General features: G+C 29.7%; 1 protein-coding gene across 2 annotated transcripts in view; it reads right to left on the bottom strand.

The window, feature by feature from the left end:
• LOC134722177 (oxysterol-binding protein-related protein 9-like) overlaps positions 1-20,321 on the bottom strand; it is a 33,969-nt gene that overhangs the window by 9,137 nt on the left and 4,511 nt on the right. Inside the window, exons 4-16 of one of the 2 annotated variants that reach the window (XM_063585760.1) lie at positions 19,624-19,700; positions 18,740-18,835; positions 18,249-18,326; positions 17,344-17,394; positions 16,807-16,903; positions 15,475-15,540; positions 13,491-13,605; positions 12,678-12,766; positions 12,335-12,364; positions 9,095-9,257; positions 7,939-8,107; positions 7,173-7,254; positions 6,105-6,279 (exon numbers count right to left, since the gene is read on the bottom strand). In XM_063585760.1, coding sequence (XP_063441830.1) covers positions 6,105-6,279; positions 7,173-7,254; positions 7,939-8,107; positions 9,095-9,257; positions 12,335-12,364; positions 12,678-12,766; positions 13,491-13,605; positions 15,475-15,540; positions 16,807-16,903; positions 17,344-17,394; positions 18,249-18,326; positions 18,740-18,835; positions 19,624-19,700 — 1,288 coding nt within the window. The remainder of the gene's footprint in view (positions 1-6,104; positions 6,280-7,172; positions 7,255-7,938; positions 8,108-9,094; positions 9,258-12,334; positions 12,365-12,677; positions 12,767-13,490; positions 13,606-15,474; positions 15,541-16,806; positions 16,904-17,343; positions 17,395-18,248; positions 18,327-18,739; positions 18,836-19,623; positions 19,701-20,321) is intronic. The other variant, XM_063585767.1, reaches the window with a different exon arrangement.

Here is a 20,321-nt window from a genome sequence, read left to right as displayed (position 1 = left end):
CCCCACTTGCACTATCCTTTTCCATGTTCCATGGACCGTGAAATTGGGAAATAATCTAATTTGGCATTAAAATAAGAAAGATTATATTATAGGGAACAAGTGTACTAAGTTTCAAGTTGATTGGACTTCAATTTTATCAAAAACTACCTTGACCAAAAACTTTAACCTGAAATTCCTACTTTCATTTTCTATGTTCAGTGGACCGTGAAATTGGGTAATAATCTAATTTGGCATTAAAATAAGAAAGAGTATTATAGGGATCATGTGTACTAAGTTTCAAGTTGATTGGAATTCAATTTTATCAAAAACTACCTTGACCAAAAACTTTAACCTGAAATGCCCATTTGAATTTTCTATGTTCAGTGGACCGTGAAATTGGGGTCAAAAGTCTAATTTGGCTTTAAGGTAGCACTACAGTCTAACAATGATTTTTTGAAGATATTTTTTTTATCACATAATTTTGAAGTTAGCACTATTCTGCACAGTTTGTAAAAATACCAAAGTCATTATCATATCACAACAGGGAGTAAATTGATAATTAACTTAGACTGTCTGGAAAGAGGCGGAGCTTTGTCTATATTTAATTACTACATTATAGATGTTGGTCAAATCTGTGACGTCAAACTCCTGCCAAATGCCGAGTTAGTGTTGGACAGTTCACATATAATGCAAAATTTACAGCATTAGAGCATCAAAGACACAAAGTGTGTGGTTCTATTGACGTAGTAATAGTATCAGAACACTCCTGGGGTGTTCCAAGTGGAATTTTTGTATTTATATTGACTTTATAGAGGTTCTATGGGGGAAATTCAATTTTAAGGTCATTTCTCAGAACAATTTTTCATGAGAATTGTAATGAAAAAATGAAAATAGAAACTTTATGGGTACCCCCTGTGGCTTGACTTTGATATATATGATTAAAGGGTGTATTTTCTACAATACCGTGTCCCAGATTTTGGATAATATGCTTCTAAATGAATTTATAGGTCTTCAGAGATGAAAGGTGAAATGAGGTTTGGAACCCAGCAGTTAAATCAATTTATCTTCTTACTGGAGGCATATATCTAAAATCTAAGACACGGTTTTGTTGATTTTATATGGTTGATTAAAGGGATGAAAACAAATTTTTACTACCATTTGACATGAATGTGCCATTTTGATCCAAGTTGAAAGACCACTTTTTTGGCAATTAATGAGCTATATTTTGAGATTAATCAAATCAAAAATATTTTTTTAATAGATTAAGAAAGAGTTATATTTTTTTTTTTTTTAACAACATAATAATATTTATTCATCTAATCTTGCTTGTTACAAGTTTCACCAAGAGTCCAAGCTTCTCTTGATTTACCCTGTTACACTCCACTGATTATCCAGGGAAATAAACAGCTGATCCAACTTATTAAGTAATAAAAAATAATATAAAGTTGTATAGTTGTCTCATGCAGAGATTTATCAATGCTAAAAATTCTTTTTAATTGACAATAATATTGGACATCTTGATTTATATGCATCTATTCTTTTATTAAATTCATTTTCAAAAATGCTAAAGACATCAACAGTTTTTGTTCTCTGCTCGGATACATAGTATGACTTATATATAGAAAAACTTAATACTGTTAGTATATAATTCAGAAAATAATAATTACTATCTGTGATTTTATATCCAAATACCAGATGTTGCAATTTAATATCAAAATCTATTTTACTTCTTCTAAAGAGTTCATAGATTTTTTGCCAAAATTTATTCAAATATCTACACTTCAAAAAATAGTGAGCATAATCTTCTTCTTGCTTACAAAAATTACATTTATCTGTCTTAGTTACTTTCCACTGCAATAACAGTTTTTTAGTTGGAACAATATAATGTAATAATTTCCATCTAAATATTTTTAATTTATTTTCAGTCATATATTCAAAAATAAATTTGTACAATGAATTCATATTAAGAGTTTCTTGTATTGGTAGGATTTTAAGCCATCTGTTTATCCCTATTGACGACTCTAGTTTTGTATTTACCAAAGAGGTGTATAACATTTTATTTGTTAATAATGTAGTCTCAATAAAATTATTTTTCCATACGATTTTATTTCTCTGAATATTAATTGTAGTTTTGACAGAATTCTCTTTTTGAACAATTTGAATCCATTCTGCTGGTATAGATTTTTTCAATTTTTGAAATTCGGTGATCCAGTTTATTTTGAACTTTAATTTGTTTAGAATGTAGATTTCTGATAATGACATTTTATCATTTAAGATATCATTTATGTAAATTAGATCACTCCTAATCCAGTTCTCAAATATAATAGGTTTATTATCAAATTTTATAGATTTATTTCCCCATATTACTTGCTTTCTAATATCAAAAAATGTGTCTGGTTGTTTTGTTTGCCCCCCGCCAGTCAAATTCCAAGACTTTATTACTTCTTTATAAAACACAGGAATATCTTTAAGATATCTTAAAGATTTGATATCACTAAAATTCATATTAAATATTGACAAAATATTGTTTGAGACATTTAAGTATTTAAATGGTATAAGCTTCCAAGTCTCAAGTTTACCATTTACCAATCTATTTACCCATGATGCTTTTAAAGCCACAAAATAACTTTTAAAGTCTACCATTTTAAGACCCCCCTTCTCATATGGACCAATCATCATGTTTCTTTTAATCTTGTCTGGTTTTCCATCCCAAATATATTTATAGCTACTGTTTTCTATTTCTTTTATATAATTTTCTGGGGTTAGACATACGCTTCCCAAGAAAGTAAACAAAGGCAATATTAAAGTCTTTATAATTAGGATTTTTCCTAAAATAGAAAGATTTCGTTTTTTCCATATCATAAATAATTTATTCATCTTTTCTATTTTACTATTCCAGTTTAAATTTTTGCATTCTTCTTTGTCATGTCCGAAAAACACCCCTAAAGCTTTAATAGGTTTATCTCCCCACTTAATCCCAACAATTTTATCTTTACAAGATTTCAATTTTCCAATCCATAATCCCTCTGTTTTATTTCTATTTAGTAGTAAACCTGAAAAGGAACCAAAAATTTCTATTTCGTTCATTGCAGCTACCACATCGTTTTTATCCTTGCAAAATAGTGTTGTGTCGTCTGCTAATTGTGAAATCTTGATACTATGACTTTTCCCATCTAATTTTATATTAATTCCTTTTACATTTTTATTATTTCTTAATCTCTGGGCCATAATTTCAACAGCCAAAACAAATAAAAGAGCCGATAAAGGACAGCCTTGTCTTATTCCACGTGAATTTTTGAAAGTTTCTGATACCCACCCATTGTTCATAACACATGTTTGTATATCTGTGTACATTGCTTTAACCCAGTTAATAAATGAATCGTTAAAACCAAAATGTTTCAATGTTCCAAACATAAAATCCCATTCCAATGAATCGAACGCTTTTGTAAAATCTACAAAAACTAATGCCCCCTTAATATTGTATGTGTCTGCGTAGTCTATTACATCTTGAATTTGTCTCAAATTAAAACCAATAAATCTATTTTTAACATAACCAGTTTGGTCTTCATTTATAATTTTTGGCAGTACCTTTTTTAATCTTTGAGCTAGAACATATGACAAAAGTTTAAAATCTACATTTAGAAGTGAAATTGGACGGTAGTTTTCCAAAAGTAAAGGATCTCCTTTTTTAAATATTAAAGTTAATATACTGGTACGTTGTGAGTATGATAAACTTTGTTTATCGTAGCCTGTATTTAGAACATCCACAACTAAAAATTTAAGTTTATCCCAAAATTGTCTATAAAATTCAACCGTTAGACCATCAAGCCCTGGTGATTTATTTAGTTTCATTTTATAAATGCCTTGCGTGCATTCCTCTACTGTAACTTTTCCATCGCATATCAGTTTATCCTTTTCGTCTACTTGATTTTCTAGTTTTGTGTCATTGATATATTTTTCAGTTAAATTTTTATTTGCAGATTTTACATTATACAAGTTTTCATAGAAATTTTTTATTTCATGGAGTAAATTTTCTTGATTAGTAATTAATTCCCCATCCTCTCCTTTTAGTTTGCTTATTGATTTTTTCACTTGCCTCTTCTTTTCTAGACCGAGGAAGTAGGAATTGTTCTTTTCCCCAAACTCAACCCATTTTTCTCTAGATCTAATTTGTGCCCCTCTTGCCTTTTCGTCATAAATGTTACTTAATTCTTTTTCTATATCTTTAATTTCTTTTTCCAAATTTTGATTTTCATCATTATTTCTCTCATCTATAAGTTCCATCTTTTGTTCCAGATCTTTTTCTAAACTACGCCTTCGCTCTCTTGTTAACTTCGCTTTATTTCTACAGTAAGTTGTAGTTACTTCCCTTACCTCGATTTTAAATCCATCCCATAAAAGCCTACAATCTATTGAGTCTTTTTTAAATGTATATTTATCAATTAAACATTTTATACATTCTTGATAATCTTTATTTTGTAATACTGAGTTATTTATTTTCCAATACCCATTTCCCCTTTCTGATAACCCTGGCTTAAAATTTAAAAATACACTTTGGTGATCAGTTGACTGTATAACAGCCGGTTTAATTTTACACCATTCTATAAGAGGTAAAAATTCTGACCCAATAAAAATCATGTCTATTCTACTAGCTTGTGATTTATCCTTTCTTCTCCATGTAAATTGCTGTTTATTTGTGTTTAAATTTCTCCAAACATCCGTTAATTTGTTAGTTTTTATTAATTGCTTTAATCCGTTAACAGGTTGAATAAATTTACCAGGACATAAAGACTTTCTATCGATTGGTTTAAGTGCATCATTAAAATCTCCCCCTAGTATATGTATACCAAGACTGTATTCTTTCAAATTATCGCTTACTTTTTAAAAAAAAGAATTTCTTGAAGTTTTACAGTTCGGTGCATATATGCTGGAAAATGTGCTGGAAAAGAGTTATATTTTAGCTTTAAAATGAGTTAAAGATTTTAAAAATCCATTGAGCAGTTTTAGAGAAATTAATCTTTAAAGACTGTTGATTGGAGTCAGAAAATTCTGACTGTAGTGCTACCTTAAAATTAGAAAGATCATATCATAAGCAACAAGTGTATTAAGTTTCAAGTTGATTGGACTTCAGCTTCATCAAAAACTACCTTGACCAAAAACTTTAACCTGAAATTCCCACTTTCATTTTCTATGTTCAGTGGACCGTGAAATTGGGGTCAAAAGTCTAATTTGGCTATAAAATTAGAAAGATCATATCATAAGCAACAAGTGTATTAAGTTTCAAGTTGATTGGACTTCAGCTTCATCAAAAACTACCTTGACCAAAAACTTTAACCTGAAATGGGACGAACGGACGCACAGACGGACGCACAGACGGAAGAACGGAGCCACAGACCAGAAAACATAATGCCCCTCTACTATCGTAGGTGGGGCATAAAAAGTTATACTAATAAAAATCTTGAGCAATGATTTGTATGGTGCTTTTAATCTCTCTAAGTCATTGATTTGTTTATTTCATAAGCAGAAAACTACTAGTCAGTTGCGGATCCAGAAATTTTCATAAGTGGGGGCCCACTGACTGCCCTATTATAAGAGGGGGCCAGCTTCAGTGATTCCCTATATTAGCAACCAAATTTTTTCCCAAAAAGGTGGGGGCCTGGACCACCCGGCTAAATCCGCCTCTGCTAGTTATTTTTAAGCATGCCTTTGTTTTTAATATGTAAAATTTTAATAGTTTGGATGGGAAAAAAATACACTTCTATGTATCTTTTAAGCTGTATATCTTTTTTTTTAATTTAAAATTAAGCTTGATAATTCATATACTTTTGAGATAATTGAAATCCATGGTATGTGAAGTGACTAATATATAACTACCAAGTCTGAGGCAATGTGAACTGTATCATTAAGGTTATGAAGTTTTATCACATATCACAAAATAGATACTAGACATACATTATTTAAAAGACAAAAACCTCGTTTAAGTATTCTTCACAAGTGGGTTCAACCCTGTTGGATAGATGGAAATAACACTTTAAATGGACACCTGCATGGCAATCAGATTTTTTTTCTTAAAAATACAGTTATGTAGTAACAAAAATGACATAATATAATTAGGTTGCACTTGCCTTCCATAACCATTAGGGAATGTAATCGTATATTCTTCATCATGATCAATAACAGATATCACCCCTTGTCCTATCATATGTACACCAATAGATAATCCTAAGAACTTGGATTTGGTCCATATATAACCATCTAATGATATCTTTTTATTAAAATGTTCTGCATAAAAAGCTGAAACTAAACGAAAAGATAGACTGTAATAAACATTAACTTTCATATGTCACAAATAAGGAAAAGGTTTAAAAAAAATAACTGTGAATATTTGCCTACATTAAATCTGTATTCTAATAATTCAGAGCTACCAAAAAAAGTACTTTAAGTGTGACAGCATAAACATTATTAAAGGCCATTGTTCTCATTTACAGGGCACATATATTCTAAAATTTTAGTGTTTTCCGAAAAACCATGAAATATTATTGTATTGCTTTTCTGCATATTTTTTTTATCTCTGCGAGTCTTTGTTGATTTTATTTTCCTGTTTTGGTATAGTGTGATTGACTTCATTTAAAAAGAGTATAATGCTGCTTTGATTACGCAATCTGATTACATTTAACATAATAATTGTAACACAAAGAAAAGATTAAAATTGACCCTTCATTGAATAAAGCTAAAACTCATGATTGTTAAATTTAGTTGTGAATTTTCAGATAATTTTTAATATTGATTAATTATTTATGGTTGATTTTGAAAATAAGAGGGAGTTTTTAAGCTACAATCTCATAGAAAGGTTAATTAGAGGGAAATGAGATGTAGCTGAACATCTTTTTCAGTTTAAGAGACTATAGACTATCTCTTTCTAGCAACTCACCTCTGCACATAGTATAATATCATTAAATACTGTAAATTGAGATAATATTGCCATTTTGACATGATCAACGATGATTTACGATTACTTTTTGAGATTTCAGGAAAACTTTCAACAGGAATATGTATTACATATCACAATGCCAATTCTCTGTATTGGGATACTCATGCAGTTGCATTTTTCACTTAAATAAAAAAAAAAATGGCAATAATTTCTGAATTTACAGTATCATAATGAATCATCATTGTCTTTATTGTAAACTTACTTGGCGGATGATGGGAAACTTGTTCTGCAATGAATGATAAATTATCTTTACTAGCCCATGGTACAGGTCCATCTGTTTGTTCCTGAAATAAAATATCGAGATATCTAAATCATTTTTATCAAACATAGTCTATAAACTCAAATTTGTAGGTGAAAATATAACAGAATCATGTCTACATATCCATTTATTTCATATTCAACAAAGTTGAAAAGCTGCATTAGAAAAAAACAATCATATTTGGTTTTCATCAACAAAAAAATCTTCATTCATGATATTTGAACAAATCACTCTATTTATTTCAGTATTTTAGTTAATTATTTGTGCCTTCTTAACTTAACTCGTACACAATAAATTTGGGAAAGTAGTAACAGAAAATTGTCTGGCAGTTTTATACCACAAAAGCACATATGAACAGACTATTCTGTTGAAATAATTCATCTTTTAACAAAGTTTTACTCTAATAAGAAATCAGAATTATGTATAAGATTGAAAGATAAGTGTTAAACACCACATTCAACTATTTTGTGGCGGCAAGTTTTTATTTTTTTGAGGAAGTCACAGTCCAGGGAGAGAACCACAATTTGTCAATTGGAATATTGACAATCCAAGTCAATTACAATTGGTGTCCAGCTCACCTGCCTTAATTGGGTTCAAACTCACAGACTCAGGATTGACAATATTTAGACTACTTTGACCACTCTGTCACTGAGGCCCCTTATATAGTATAAGATAAATGAAATGATAACCATTACATTCCCATACTTACATTATTATTTTCAGCACCGGGCATTTTCCAAAAACATGAAAAAGTCTCTCCTAATATAGGGTTATAAGGCTTTTTGGCAATTTCACTATTTCTGCCAGCATGGAAAGCTGACAAATACCACCGGACTAACTGTATCATTCTCTCTCGTGGAGTCGGTAATTCTGGAATTCTATATAAAACAAAAGACAAGTGGTAAGTAAAAGATAATCATCTGATTGTTGTCAATTTGTCAAAATTGAAGACTAAAGAGTAACAAAACTACATGGCTCTTATTATGCTAATATGTTATATCAATCATTTAAATCTTTAAATATTTTTAATCTTTATTTAGATTCTGTTTCTATTGGGATTCAGTGGGTATTTCATTAATGTGGATCAATCAAATGAAAATCTTGGAGATATTGTCAAGTTTTATATTTATAAATTATAAGCAAGTTGCATCTTTTTTGCAATTTTCAAATTACTTCCTACTTTTGACTTTTTTAGTATTATCTTATGTTGATGAAATAAAATAGGGTTGACAATTAAAATGTGTCGATTAAATATGCAAGAATAAAAAAAAAATCATCCCAAAACTGAACTGTATACTCCTGGAATTCTTTTAAATGGAAACATAAAAAGAACAAACAAACCTACTGATGTTGTTTAATTTTACAATATTGAGTTCTTTTATATTGTCACTTCTTAATAAAATCAATGTTTAATCTTTTATATTGTCACTTCTTAATAAAATCAATGTTTAATCTTTTATATTGTCACTTCTTAATAAAATCAATGTTTAATCTTTTATATTGTCACTTCTTAATAAAATCAATGTTTAATCTTTTATATTGTCACTTCTTAATAAAATCAATGTTTAATCTTTTATATTGTCACTTCTTAATAAAATCAATGTTTAATATCACATATAATTCTTAGAAAAACTTACTGTAAATTCAAAAATTATTGTGTGCATTCATTATTGCGATTTTGTCATTTTAGACTTAAATGCGATTTTAATTTTTACGATTTAGAGAAAAATCCTGTTAAATTCATATAAAATATTTCGAAATGCGAGTTTAAATTATTGCGTATACAACTCATTCGCATTTTTCTCAATAATAAAAACCTCGAATTAATTTCTGAATTTACAGTATTCTATTAAAATTAAACTTACTTTAAAAATAAATCAGGATGTGCAAAAAAATCTGCATACATTTCTAACAGTGATCGCCGCTCCAATATAAATGTTGGTAAAACCACTTTGGTTAAATCCATGCCTATCCTTACTTGTGATAATAAATGAGCTATTACACTGCCATGACTTTCTAAAGATCCCACTGGAAAATAATAAATGAGCTATTACACTCCCATGACTTTCTAAAGATCCCACTGGAAAATAATAAATGAGCTATAACACTCCCATGACTTTCTAAAGATCCCACTGGAAAATAATAAATGAGCTATTACACTCCCATGACTTTCTAAAGATCCCACTGGAAAATAATAAATGAGCTATTACTCTCCCATGACTTTCTAAAGATCCCACTGGAAAATAATAAATGAGCTATTACACTCCCATGACTTTCTAAAGATCCCACTGGAAAATAATAAATGAGCTATTACACTCCCATGACTTTCTAAAGATCCCACTGGAAAATAATAAATGAGCTATTACACTCCCATGACTTTCTAAAGATCCCACTGGAAAATAATAAATGAGCTATAACACTCCCATGACTTTCTAAAGATCCCACTGGAAAATAATAAATGAGCTATTACACTCCCATGACTTTCTAAAGATCCCACTGGAAAATAATAAATGAGCTATTACACTCCCATGACTTTCTAAAGATCCCACTGGAAAATAATAAATGAGCTATTACACTCCCATGACTTTCTAAAGATCCCACTGGAAAATAATAAATGAGCTATAACACTCCCATGACTTTCTAAAGATCCCACTGGAAAATAATAAATGAGCTATAACACTCCCATGACTTTCTAAAGATCCCACTGGAAAATAATAAATGAGCTATTACACTACCATGACTTTCTAAAGATCCCACTGGAAAATAATAAATGAGCTATTACACTCCCATGACTTTCTAAAGATCCCACTGGAAAATAATAAATGAGCTATTACACTCCCATGACTTTGTAAAGATCCCACTGGAAAATAATAAATGAGCTATTACACTACCATGACTTTCCAAAATATTTTTCTCACACCAATCAAGAAATGTGAACGCAGCACGAAATTTAGAGAAGTATTACTCTAAAATGACTATATGATAACTCAAAATGTTTAAATATTTTTAATAAATGAACATTTAAGTAGTCCAAATGGTCCAAGAATTCATCTACAGCAATAACTAGCCTGTCAACACTGCAAGTTGAGAGTTTTAACCACGCTTGTGGCATACGCATTAAACTCTGATCTTAACAGTTTTCTTGCAGATCATGGTTCTCTCTGGGCACTCCTGCTTCATTCACCAAGGTAAATGGTTGCAATGATATAGTTAAGAGTGTTGAAAATGACATTAAGCACAAACAAACAATCAATCAGTATAGCTTATAATTTTAATCGTAAATAGTCAATAATAGTGCATTGACTTGACATTGAACGATATAAGGATGAGGCTTAGAAATGAGGAAATGCGAGGCTCTGCCACAAGTTACAGTGTTGGAAAAAACATTTTCAATTGTTGTTTTATGTATTAATTTTATCATTTGATTTAATTATTGGGAAACTTCCCCTTTTTATAAAAAGGCCTCAAATCATGCAAGCGGAGAAATAAGTAACACGATGAAATTAACATTACCTGTTGAAATTCGCAATCGATGGTGAACAAATTTGTTTGAAAATGCACTGAATTATCAACCATAAGCATAAAACAGCAATGATTTATAGTTTGCAGACCAAAAATATTAACAAGTGAAATATGTTTTTTTTTATATAAATTGCAAAAGAAATGAGTTTAAGTCATTGTATACATTGAATACAAGAACAGGTTGAATAGGTTGTATGCAAGGCTTCCAAAACGGTCATATATGCCGGTCATTTGTATAATGTCCGGTAAAAGACCGGCTGGGCAAAGCATGAAACGGTCATCTACTTTTTAGTTTCAAGGGCTTTTTCGGTCATTTTAACATATAAATCCACGATCTTTTTGACCCAACATTCTGCTTTTAACAGACATGCATTTCCGGTCATAAAAGTGACATGATGATTAATTACTATCAAAACAAACCCTACTTCAATACTTTCTAATTTTAATCAAGGCTAATTAGTTGTTGGACAGCTGATAACTACCTGTTCAGGTGACAGGTAAACTATTTTCAGTACTGGACATGATATAAATTAATCGGTCCATTCCCAATTATTTTCGTACATTTCAGCAGCTTGTATCTAATTGATTTAAAATATATAATAAATACATTTATAAACATGATTTGATAAATCATTTAAAAAGGTTTTAAATGAAAAATCGTCAGCACTACGTTGTATGAATAAGAACATGGGTGCGCATGTGCACAGGTGGGAAATTCAATTATGCATCCTACATTTCTTCAAAAATGCTAAAAGTATCATTGATACCTGTATCTAACGTTCATTTCAAGTATTTTGTTGAAGAAATAACGTGGAAAGAGCTTCTTCGGTCAGTAGTTCTATGTTAACGTACAAAGATTTTACGTATCCGTTTATGGTCCATGTTTTACCATTGTCAAGTCAACATCCGGTTTTGAAAAATGTGACTTAAAAAAAGAAAATAAAGTTCTAGACAACTTCATTTTGCACAAATGAAGAGTCTAATGCAGATATGAGCACGCTGATGTGCACACTTCGAATGATGCAATGCCAATTTTAACAGTTTATGTCAGAACATCAAATTCATATCAAAGTAAAGTTTAATATCGATTTTAATTTAATGTCAATCATTGGGATTACCATAATTGCCTTTTGTGACTCTGTCTTAGGAATTAAAATTCGGATCAGTTATAAAATGTCCGGCTGGCTCAGAAAAATTTTGGAAGCCCTGGTTGTATGAATAATTAATTATAATTTCAGTAATTTCAATTTAAATATTCATGAGGAAAAGTGATATCATGTCAGTGACTGTATATGACATAGTAATATACGGTCAACACATTTTGACTGCTCAAATAGAAAGATTGCAGTATAAAACAGTATAAGCCATTAATGTAAAACATATCAGTACAGCATATAACATATACATTATAGTGATGACAAACAAAGTATTTACAATATATCTAGTTTATGTAAGATTATGATTATATGATTTCTTTACGGATATCAAATCTCATAATCAATCAAATAAGAAAATTTCATGTACCAATAATTCTAATTTATAAATATAGCTGAACCTTGAGGTTAAATGTGTGTTATACTTACAATTTTCTTTGTCTAACTCATCATACAATTCTGCAAAAGTAAAAGAAAATACAATTAATTAAATAAAACTCAACTTTGTAAATGTACCTTAATTTAAGAAAAGTTTCCATTCACTGTCACCGTTTGAAATCAATTCAGATAAAATCATAAAAATACCACATTGAGTAAATCTGATCTTGAAGGAAGATAAAAGATACTAAGGGACAAGAAAAAGCATATACATCAAGCCTGGTAAAAAAAGTTTAACCTTAAATCATGTTTAATGAACACCATTTAAACCCAGTTTATAGCACAAGGCGAAATAGGAAAAGAAACATTTTGGTTATGATTATTAAGACCTTACCATCATAATAATCATCATCAGAAGCTATGACTTGTGGCTGGACTATTGCTTCTTCTGTACTGGGTGACGAGTCTGGTGTGCTTCCCTTTCTATAGATTATCATAATATGATGTTTCATTAACGATAAGATACAATTAAACTATGTTTTTATGCATTTGTTCTCTGAGCACTCAAATATTTTGTATGCATTTGTTCTCTGAGCACTCAAATATTTTGTATGCATTTGTTCTCTGAGCACTCAAATATTTTGTATGCATTTGTTCTCTGAGCACTCAAATATTTTGTATGCATAATCTGTTTGCTATCTGTAATTAATATGTATTCTCAAGCTGGTGATTAAATTATCTCAAACCTGATTTGTTCACCTTAATGTAAATACTTATATAAGCTGAAAAGGATCTTTACCATTTTATTAGTAAATCATTTTCAAAATGTGCACATAATCAGCTTAATATTGTTATGTTTTTTTAACGGCCACCTACTGGTATATAAAATTACTATCAAGGATTAAATGTAATAAAAAGAAAACAAATGTACCGGTACAGGGAAAAATGAAGAGGCAAGCTGGTCCATAATGTGAACTTAAAAGGAGGACATCCTTTGAGTTTTTTTTTTTAAATAATCCACTGCATATCTTTGTATTTCATACTAAATATCATTAAAGTTGCTCTTAGGTAAAGACTAAATTTGAAGAACTTTGAAAGATGATATCCCTAAACCCAAGTCTTTTTGAAGATCATTTCCTAACATTCCATAATTTTGTTCGCATCATATAAATCCTTATTTCCCGGAAATTTCAAAACTTTAACTTACTGAGGTGTAGAAGATGCTGACTTAAAGTCTTCAGCATCATAAAAATCTTCATCCTCACTACTGGAGTATGATCTCTCAGGGACGACTGTGTCGGTTTGAGGTAAACTTTCCTCATCTGTAAAAAAACCATACATTTATAAATGAAATATGATGTAAACAAAATTATTTCAAAACACACAAATAGTTGTACAAAAATAAATATTTTCTTAGGATATGAAAATTAAGATTAAAAATGTTACAATCTAAATAATGTGTTTCATTAAATTTCAAGCAAGCACCCTCTAGAAATATCTTTGAAAAAAATATTATCTGAGTTTTCTAATTAAAAAAAGAAGTTTATTGAACAATACAAAAAAAAAACCAACATTGAACGACCATGCAACTATTACCAACTAGCAATGAACATGAGCATGAATAACATCACTATACAATAGCTGTTATATGTTTTATTTATATTTATGATATTAATTTTCATGTGTTTAGAAAATTTTAAACAAATCAGATACTAAAAGCATTCTTAAGACTGATATCAAAAGTACCAAGAAAATCAAATGACAATGAATATTTTCTATGCTAAAGTATTTACTGAAGTTCATTTTGAAGTACATCAAGTTGAACTAATTGATAGGTGTCATATAGCAAGCTGTTAATGTAGCATATTTAGCTGTTAATAATTTGGCTATACTATTTCCTGTATACCATCATGCAACAATAAATTCCCCACAGACAACACACTACATGTTCATGATGTTATCAAAGATGCAATATCACCTAATTTCATTTTCTTTAATTTTCAATTTTTGATAAGCCTTTAAATGCAACCTCTAATGGAACATACGTTTTAGTATGAGAAAACATAAAGCCATTTGAAGCTAAATGTTCTGAACCTTTCTCCAATATGATACTCCAAATTTGTTACACTTAAAAAAATTGTCACAGAGACCTTACTACTGTGTACCTGCATAACCATAAATTTATCATTTAACTTCACGATTTATATTCATTTTTTATTAACTGGCTTATTCCTGATTCCGATCAAATCAATTTCATGCTACATTCATGATTTAGCAATCAGTACACAAAAGTGTCAAAGACAAAGAAAATATGACTGAATAATAGCTTTATAATTATTGGTTATATGAATTATAATATGTAAGTTCAGAGATTATGCTTTTTAGTATATCTTGGAATACAATCAAACATGCAATTCTAACTTGCTATCAAATATATTCAAGCATGAAACATCTGAACCAGACTTAGATTAACATATTATTTGCTATGATAGAATAACAATGACAAATGTATGCATTCATGCTTCTGCACGACGCAAAAATCATGTAAATTTCTGCTAAGGGATTTCTGTTTACTTGTTTTTAAAGAACAATTAATTTTACCAACATTAAGATTGATTAAGACTTAAAAAAATTTCCAGCATGATCTTGTTGTAATTATACAAAGAGAAAGGCCTGTTGTCATTATCAAAATTTTCTTTGACCAACTTAGTTGTTTTGAAGGATTTTTTATAGTAACAACTGTCAAAAGAAAACTTTGCTCAAAAACTTTGATTGAATAGAATATAATCAATACTTGCTGGTTGGATGGACTTTGACAGGAATTTGCCAATCATAGTGCAGTTGAGGAATGATACATTTTTGATAACAAAACAAAACCACATGGCAAAGTTGGCGAAAAAGTAGGATGAGCCACAGTCTTTTAAAATATTGCTGTGGAAAATTTTAACAAGTAGCAGATTGAATGTAACTTGTTCATTCGAAATTGGTTCCTGATTTTGACTGGTTCTAAACTGGGAAGTTCTTTAAATGTTTTCTAATTCAATTCTTTTTTGGAAAACTTTAATAGTGACAACAGTAGATATCAACCAGTTGTTTGAAATTATTGAGACATTTCTGTTGTGAAACCCTGCAAAAATCTCCACAGTAAAAGCAAAAATATCCTAAGCTTGACGACACCAACTCTGACCTACCAGGAGACAAAGTCTGCACTGAAGGCTTAATACCAATAACTCTATTGCGTCGGAAGTTTGAAGAACCTGAAGAAATAATGTGCCCTATAAAAACTGATTATTTTTAGCCATTTCAAATTTTTCAATTTCTCACTCTTTTTTTACCCTTGAATAAATTAAAACCAAATTTAATCTACACAGCTTTTGCATAAAACCACAAATAAATCTACCTGCAATGCATTACCCAAAGCAAGAAAGAAAAAAAAATGTTTTAACTTTTTTATCATACCTAGAAATATCTTGATCTGATGTTTTACTAAATTATTAATGAAATATTCAAGTTATAAAATATTAATATATTAAATACATTTAGTTTATATCAATAAATATACAATATAAGGTCAATGTCAGGAAAATGCAAACTTTTTTGTATGAGGCTGAGAATCTGGGAAAGGGCAAGCTAATGTTCTACCAAGCCCTTCCCAAATTAAGGCAGAGGACAAAAAAGTTTATATTTTTATGACATTGACCTAATATTGTTTTTATACTGCAACTTGAATTTATAGAATGATAGTTTTTTCAATCGTAACACAAATGTCAAACTTTTTTTCATCCCTTAATGGACCCCTGCTTGTGGAGAAAGTGTTACATGATGAAATTGACATTGTTCAAAATATAGCTATGTTACTATATTTAGGAAATAAACACAGGTAGTTGCAGTATTAAATGCAGTATATGTATATATTAAAAATTTCAAATGGCTTGTGATCTGAATTTAGAAAAAACTGCGACCATGCTATATAAAACTTAATAATAATTACAGAATAACTAATCAATGAATAGAAAAATCAAAAAATAATAAACAAGTGACCTAACAAACATAAATTCACTACAAAATAAAAAAAGATGTAATATACATGTGAATATTATAATGAGCTTATGGAGGAAAAAGTTTAGAAAGTGATCATTTTGAAATTTTGAAAATGCAAAACCCATTTTTCTTAAAATACTAATTAAGTAATTTAAAGGCTTACTTCAGTTGGATAATGGTTGTTGTTGCAATATTTCATACTATTAAAAAAATTTGGAACTTCTGTGTTTTCCTTTTTATGAATTATTTGAAAAAGGTGAATGAAATTACTTCTAAACCTTTTAACCCAATTTTTCATCATGATAATTAAATTTTGATTAAACAATATGTAGTAATGTGAGAAAAGAAATGATAATAAAAAATATGTGTACTACAAAAATACTTGTAAACGTTTTAAATTCATTTCCTAATGGTAATAATTAAAGTTGATTAAATAATATGTAGTCATGTGAGAAAAGAAATGGTAATATTTCACTACACACCTGCTATTTTACCTGTCCCAAAATAATCATAGTCAGCGTCGTTTGTGAGGATACTTTCATGCATGGATCCATTCATAACAGGTCCTTTCAAACTTTCCTGTAATAATACATATATATTGTATATATAGTTGTATATAGTATATATCAAATATTAAAAACAATGTACATGTCAATATCATTGTGAATTTTCAAAACAAGAGTCAAGTTATATATTTCGAATATTAGAATGCAAGTCCTTACTATTGTGGCACGTACTCTGTCCCATTATTCATTATCATAAATACCTCATAATAATTTCTGAATTTACAGTAAAATATGAATTTTCTTGAATCTAGACATTGTTTTTAAAACACCTAATGATAATTCATATAAATATTATAGATGAGAAATGAATTCATAATTTTTGAATATTGGCCTGTCAAGAATATTTTTAGAATTTTTAAATTGAACAAAAACCATAATCTTTAATATTACTATATATTCTATTTCATAGTACATCTTAGATATCTGTTACATTTCTGTGGCACATGTTATTACCTTTGATATTTGTAACATTACAATGGCATGCTTTATAGCTTCTATCATGTTCTAAAATAGAAAAAAAAACATAACAGTTTAGTACTAATAAAAAAAAAAAATTGCAACTATAAAATAAATAAATATCATGATCAAAACTGTAAACTAAAAATGATCCTACCTCGTAACAAGAAAAAAGTATTTTATCAAAGCATACTAGACTATTACTGAATACCATGTTTCCCATAGGATTCTTTCTTAAGCTTTTAGTATCGTCTTGATGGTCGTGTTACCATGTGGACTAGCACATTAAAATCCAGCTCAGCTCAGGTCAATATTCATATAACATTAACATGATCTTGTTCTGCTTATCAATTTGCCACTGGACATTTAGCAACCATTCATTATCATCATCATATGAAGCTTCTATATTTATGAGTCACTGGCTCATTGATTTTTAAAAATCTATTTACATTCTTTAGTGACATCTTCTGACATCAGACTCAGACTTCTCTTGAACTGAATTTTAATGTACGTATTCTTATGCGTTTACTTTTCTACATTGGCTAGAGGTATAGGGGAGGGTTGAGATCGCATAAACATGTTTAACCCTGCGGCATTTTTGTGCATGTCCCAAGTCAGGAGCCTCTGGCCTTTGTTAGTCTTGTATTATTTTAATTTTAGTTTCTTGTGTACAATTTGGAAATTAGTATGGCGTTCATTTTCACTGAACTAGTATATATTTGTTTAGGGGCAAGCTGAAGGACGCCTCCTGTTGTGGGAATTTCTCGCTACATTGAAGACCTGTTGGTGACCTTCTGCTGTTGTTTTTTTATTTGGTCGGGTTGTTGTTTCTTTGACACATTCCCCATTTCCATTCTTAATGTTACATACAGGTTCTCCCTAGAGTTTTATTAGTTACTGACCTCTGCTGTGACTTTGATTACATTATATCTCTCTCTTGTTGATTCATCTTCACATGCATCTATTCTTATTTCCAAAGACTATAAAAAGTGAAGACCAAACTATATTACACATCAAAAAAGCAACATGTCATTTTAATATTATCATAAAGATTTTTGTCATTTTATTTACACAATATGGTTGTAAGAATAAAATTGTGTATGCTGATTTTTAAGCCTACAGAATTCTATTACCGGTAAGGCTGTTACACATATGTTATCATTGTATTGTCTTGTGTAATATGTCATGCAACTGGTGACCATAGGATATTGAGTGATGATAGCTAGAAAAACCAATCAAGCTACACCCTAACTGAAACATTCATAAAATCCTTCAAGATGAAAAGCAGCAGTAAAATGGACATCGAATACATTTGCACTTAAAATTGTCTAGCAAATAGAGTCGATTGATGTCCTTTCACCATATCACTTTGACACATTATTCTGTTATTTACCTTAACTTGTTCTATCATTAACTGTAGATAAGCATCTGTTTCTGCAAGCTTGTACTCAAATTCTGCTTCTGTTGCAACTGGCACAAGTCCTTTTACCTGAAAAATTAAACCATTTACCATGTTTACAAAAAAATTATAAATATTTAAGGAGAAAAGAATATGGTTGATATCTAATGATAAAAGCAATAGAAAAAATGTTTGAAGTTGTACCAAATTATTGGTCCTACAAAATTCTAGCAAAGTGAGTGATGAAATTGAGTCAGAAAAAAAATGAACCAATCAAATAGAAACAAATAAATTTAGGTGAGGAAAAGCCATAACTACATTTAATGTTGATCTGATCATATGTGATGTCATTGAACATTGATACAAATCATGTGTTTTATTGTAGACAGTGTTTTTGTTTTTCTGAACTTGTTAAAATACTGTTTTTCCTAATTTGGCAACTTTTTTCTTTCAGGAGTGTAAAAGGTTGTTTTGATGAATCTTTTTTATGCAAATATTCAACCATAATAAAGTATAAGTATTAAAATTTATGTCACTCAATTAACACACTTAATACAGAATTTCTTTTAGTCAAGCTTTGAAACAAAAAATACAATGTGTGGATGTCTTTTCAATGTAATGAGGAGTAGCATCTTATATAACACTGGGTTTTACAGACCTTATCTCTATAAAGGAATCTGTGACACTTGACCTGAGAATTAGTGACCTTTGAACTATTAACATCATGAAACAATCATTTTTCCTTTCTGGTGTTAGTCATTTTCCTTTTAGATGCCAAATTTCACAGAAATGTTTGGATGTTCAGAAATAGGGGGAAATAGAAATAAGGTTTATAAGAAAGATATTATATTTGTAAGGTAATGTGTTTTAAAGATAACCTGATGATCAGCTGAGTGTCTCAGTATTGAATTTTCTAATCCATGTATCCATTTTTCTCTTTCATCACCATCTCTTGCTGCAAATAATTATAGTAAACTATTAATTATAGTACACTAGTAATTTTGGGGCCCTTTATAGCTTGTTGTTCGGTGTGAGCCAAGGCTCTGTGTTGAAGGCCATACATTGACCTATAATGGTTTACTTTTTTTTAAATTGTTATTTGGATGGAGAGTTGTCTCATTGGCACTCACATCACATCTTCCTATATCTATTAACAGTGAAATTTCAACTGAAAATTATGTAACCCATAAAGTGTTTTGATTTTTAGATTTTGAATGTAATATTGAATAAATGGTAAATACAAATTTCTTTGGACATAGAAAATCCTATAGTTTTCAAGAACCATGGATAATAGCTACATGTTTACATAGTATGCCACAAAGTAGAGAACATGCACAGTGAAAACATTTAAAAAAGAAATCATGAGAAGAACAATTAGGCCTTCCAGTAGTATTTTACTAAAGATTGAGTTTTACCATAATGGTTCCAGCCGGCATGAATCCAATGAAAACTTTATGAACTGTAGATTCATTATTATTCCTTGGATACCAATTTCCTTGGATTTTGTGGGTACAGGTAAACCACAAAATTAAATGTTCAACAAATAACATATTTTAAATATAGGTTTATGAAGACT

Source organism: Mytilus trossulus, chromosome 1 (genome assembly GCF_036588685.1).
Source record: "Mytilus trossulus isolate FHL-02 chromosome 1, PNRI_Mtr1.1.1.hap1, whole genome shotgun sequence".
Classification (NCBI taxonomy): Eukaryota; Metazoa; Mollusca; class Bivalvia; order Mytilida; family Mytilidae; genus Mytilus; species Mytilus trossulus.
The sequence above is the reverse complement of the archived record's forward strand: the minus strand, read 5'-3'. Positions and strand labels throughout refer to the sequence as shown.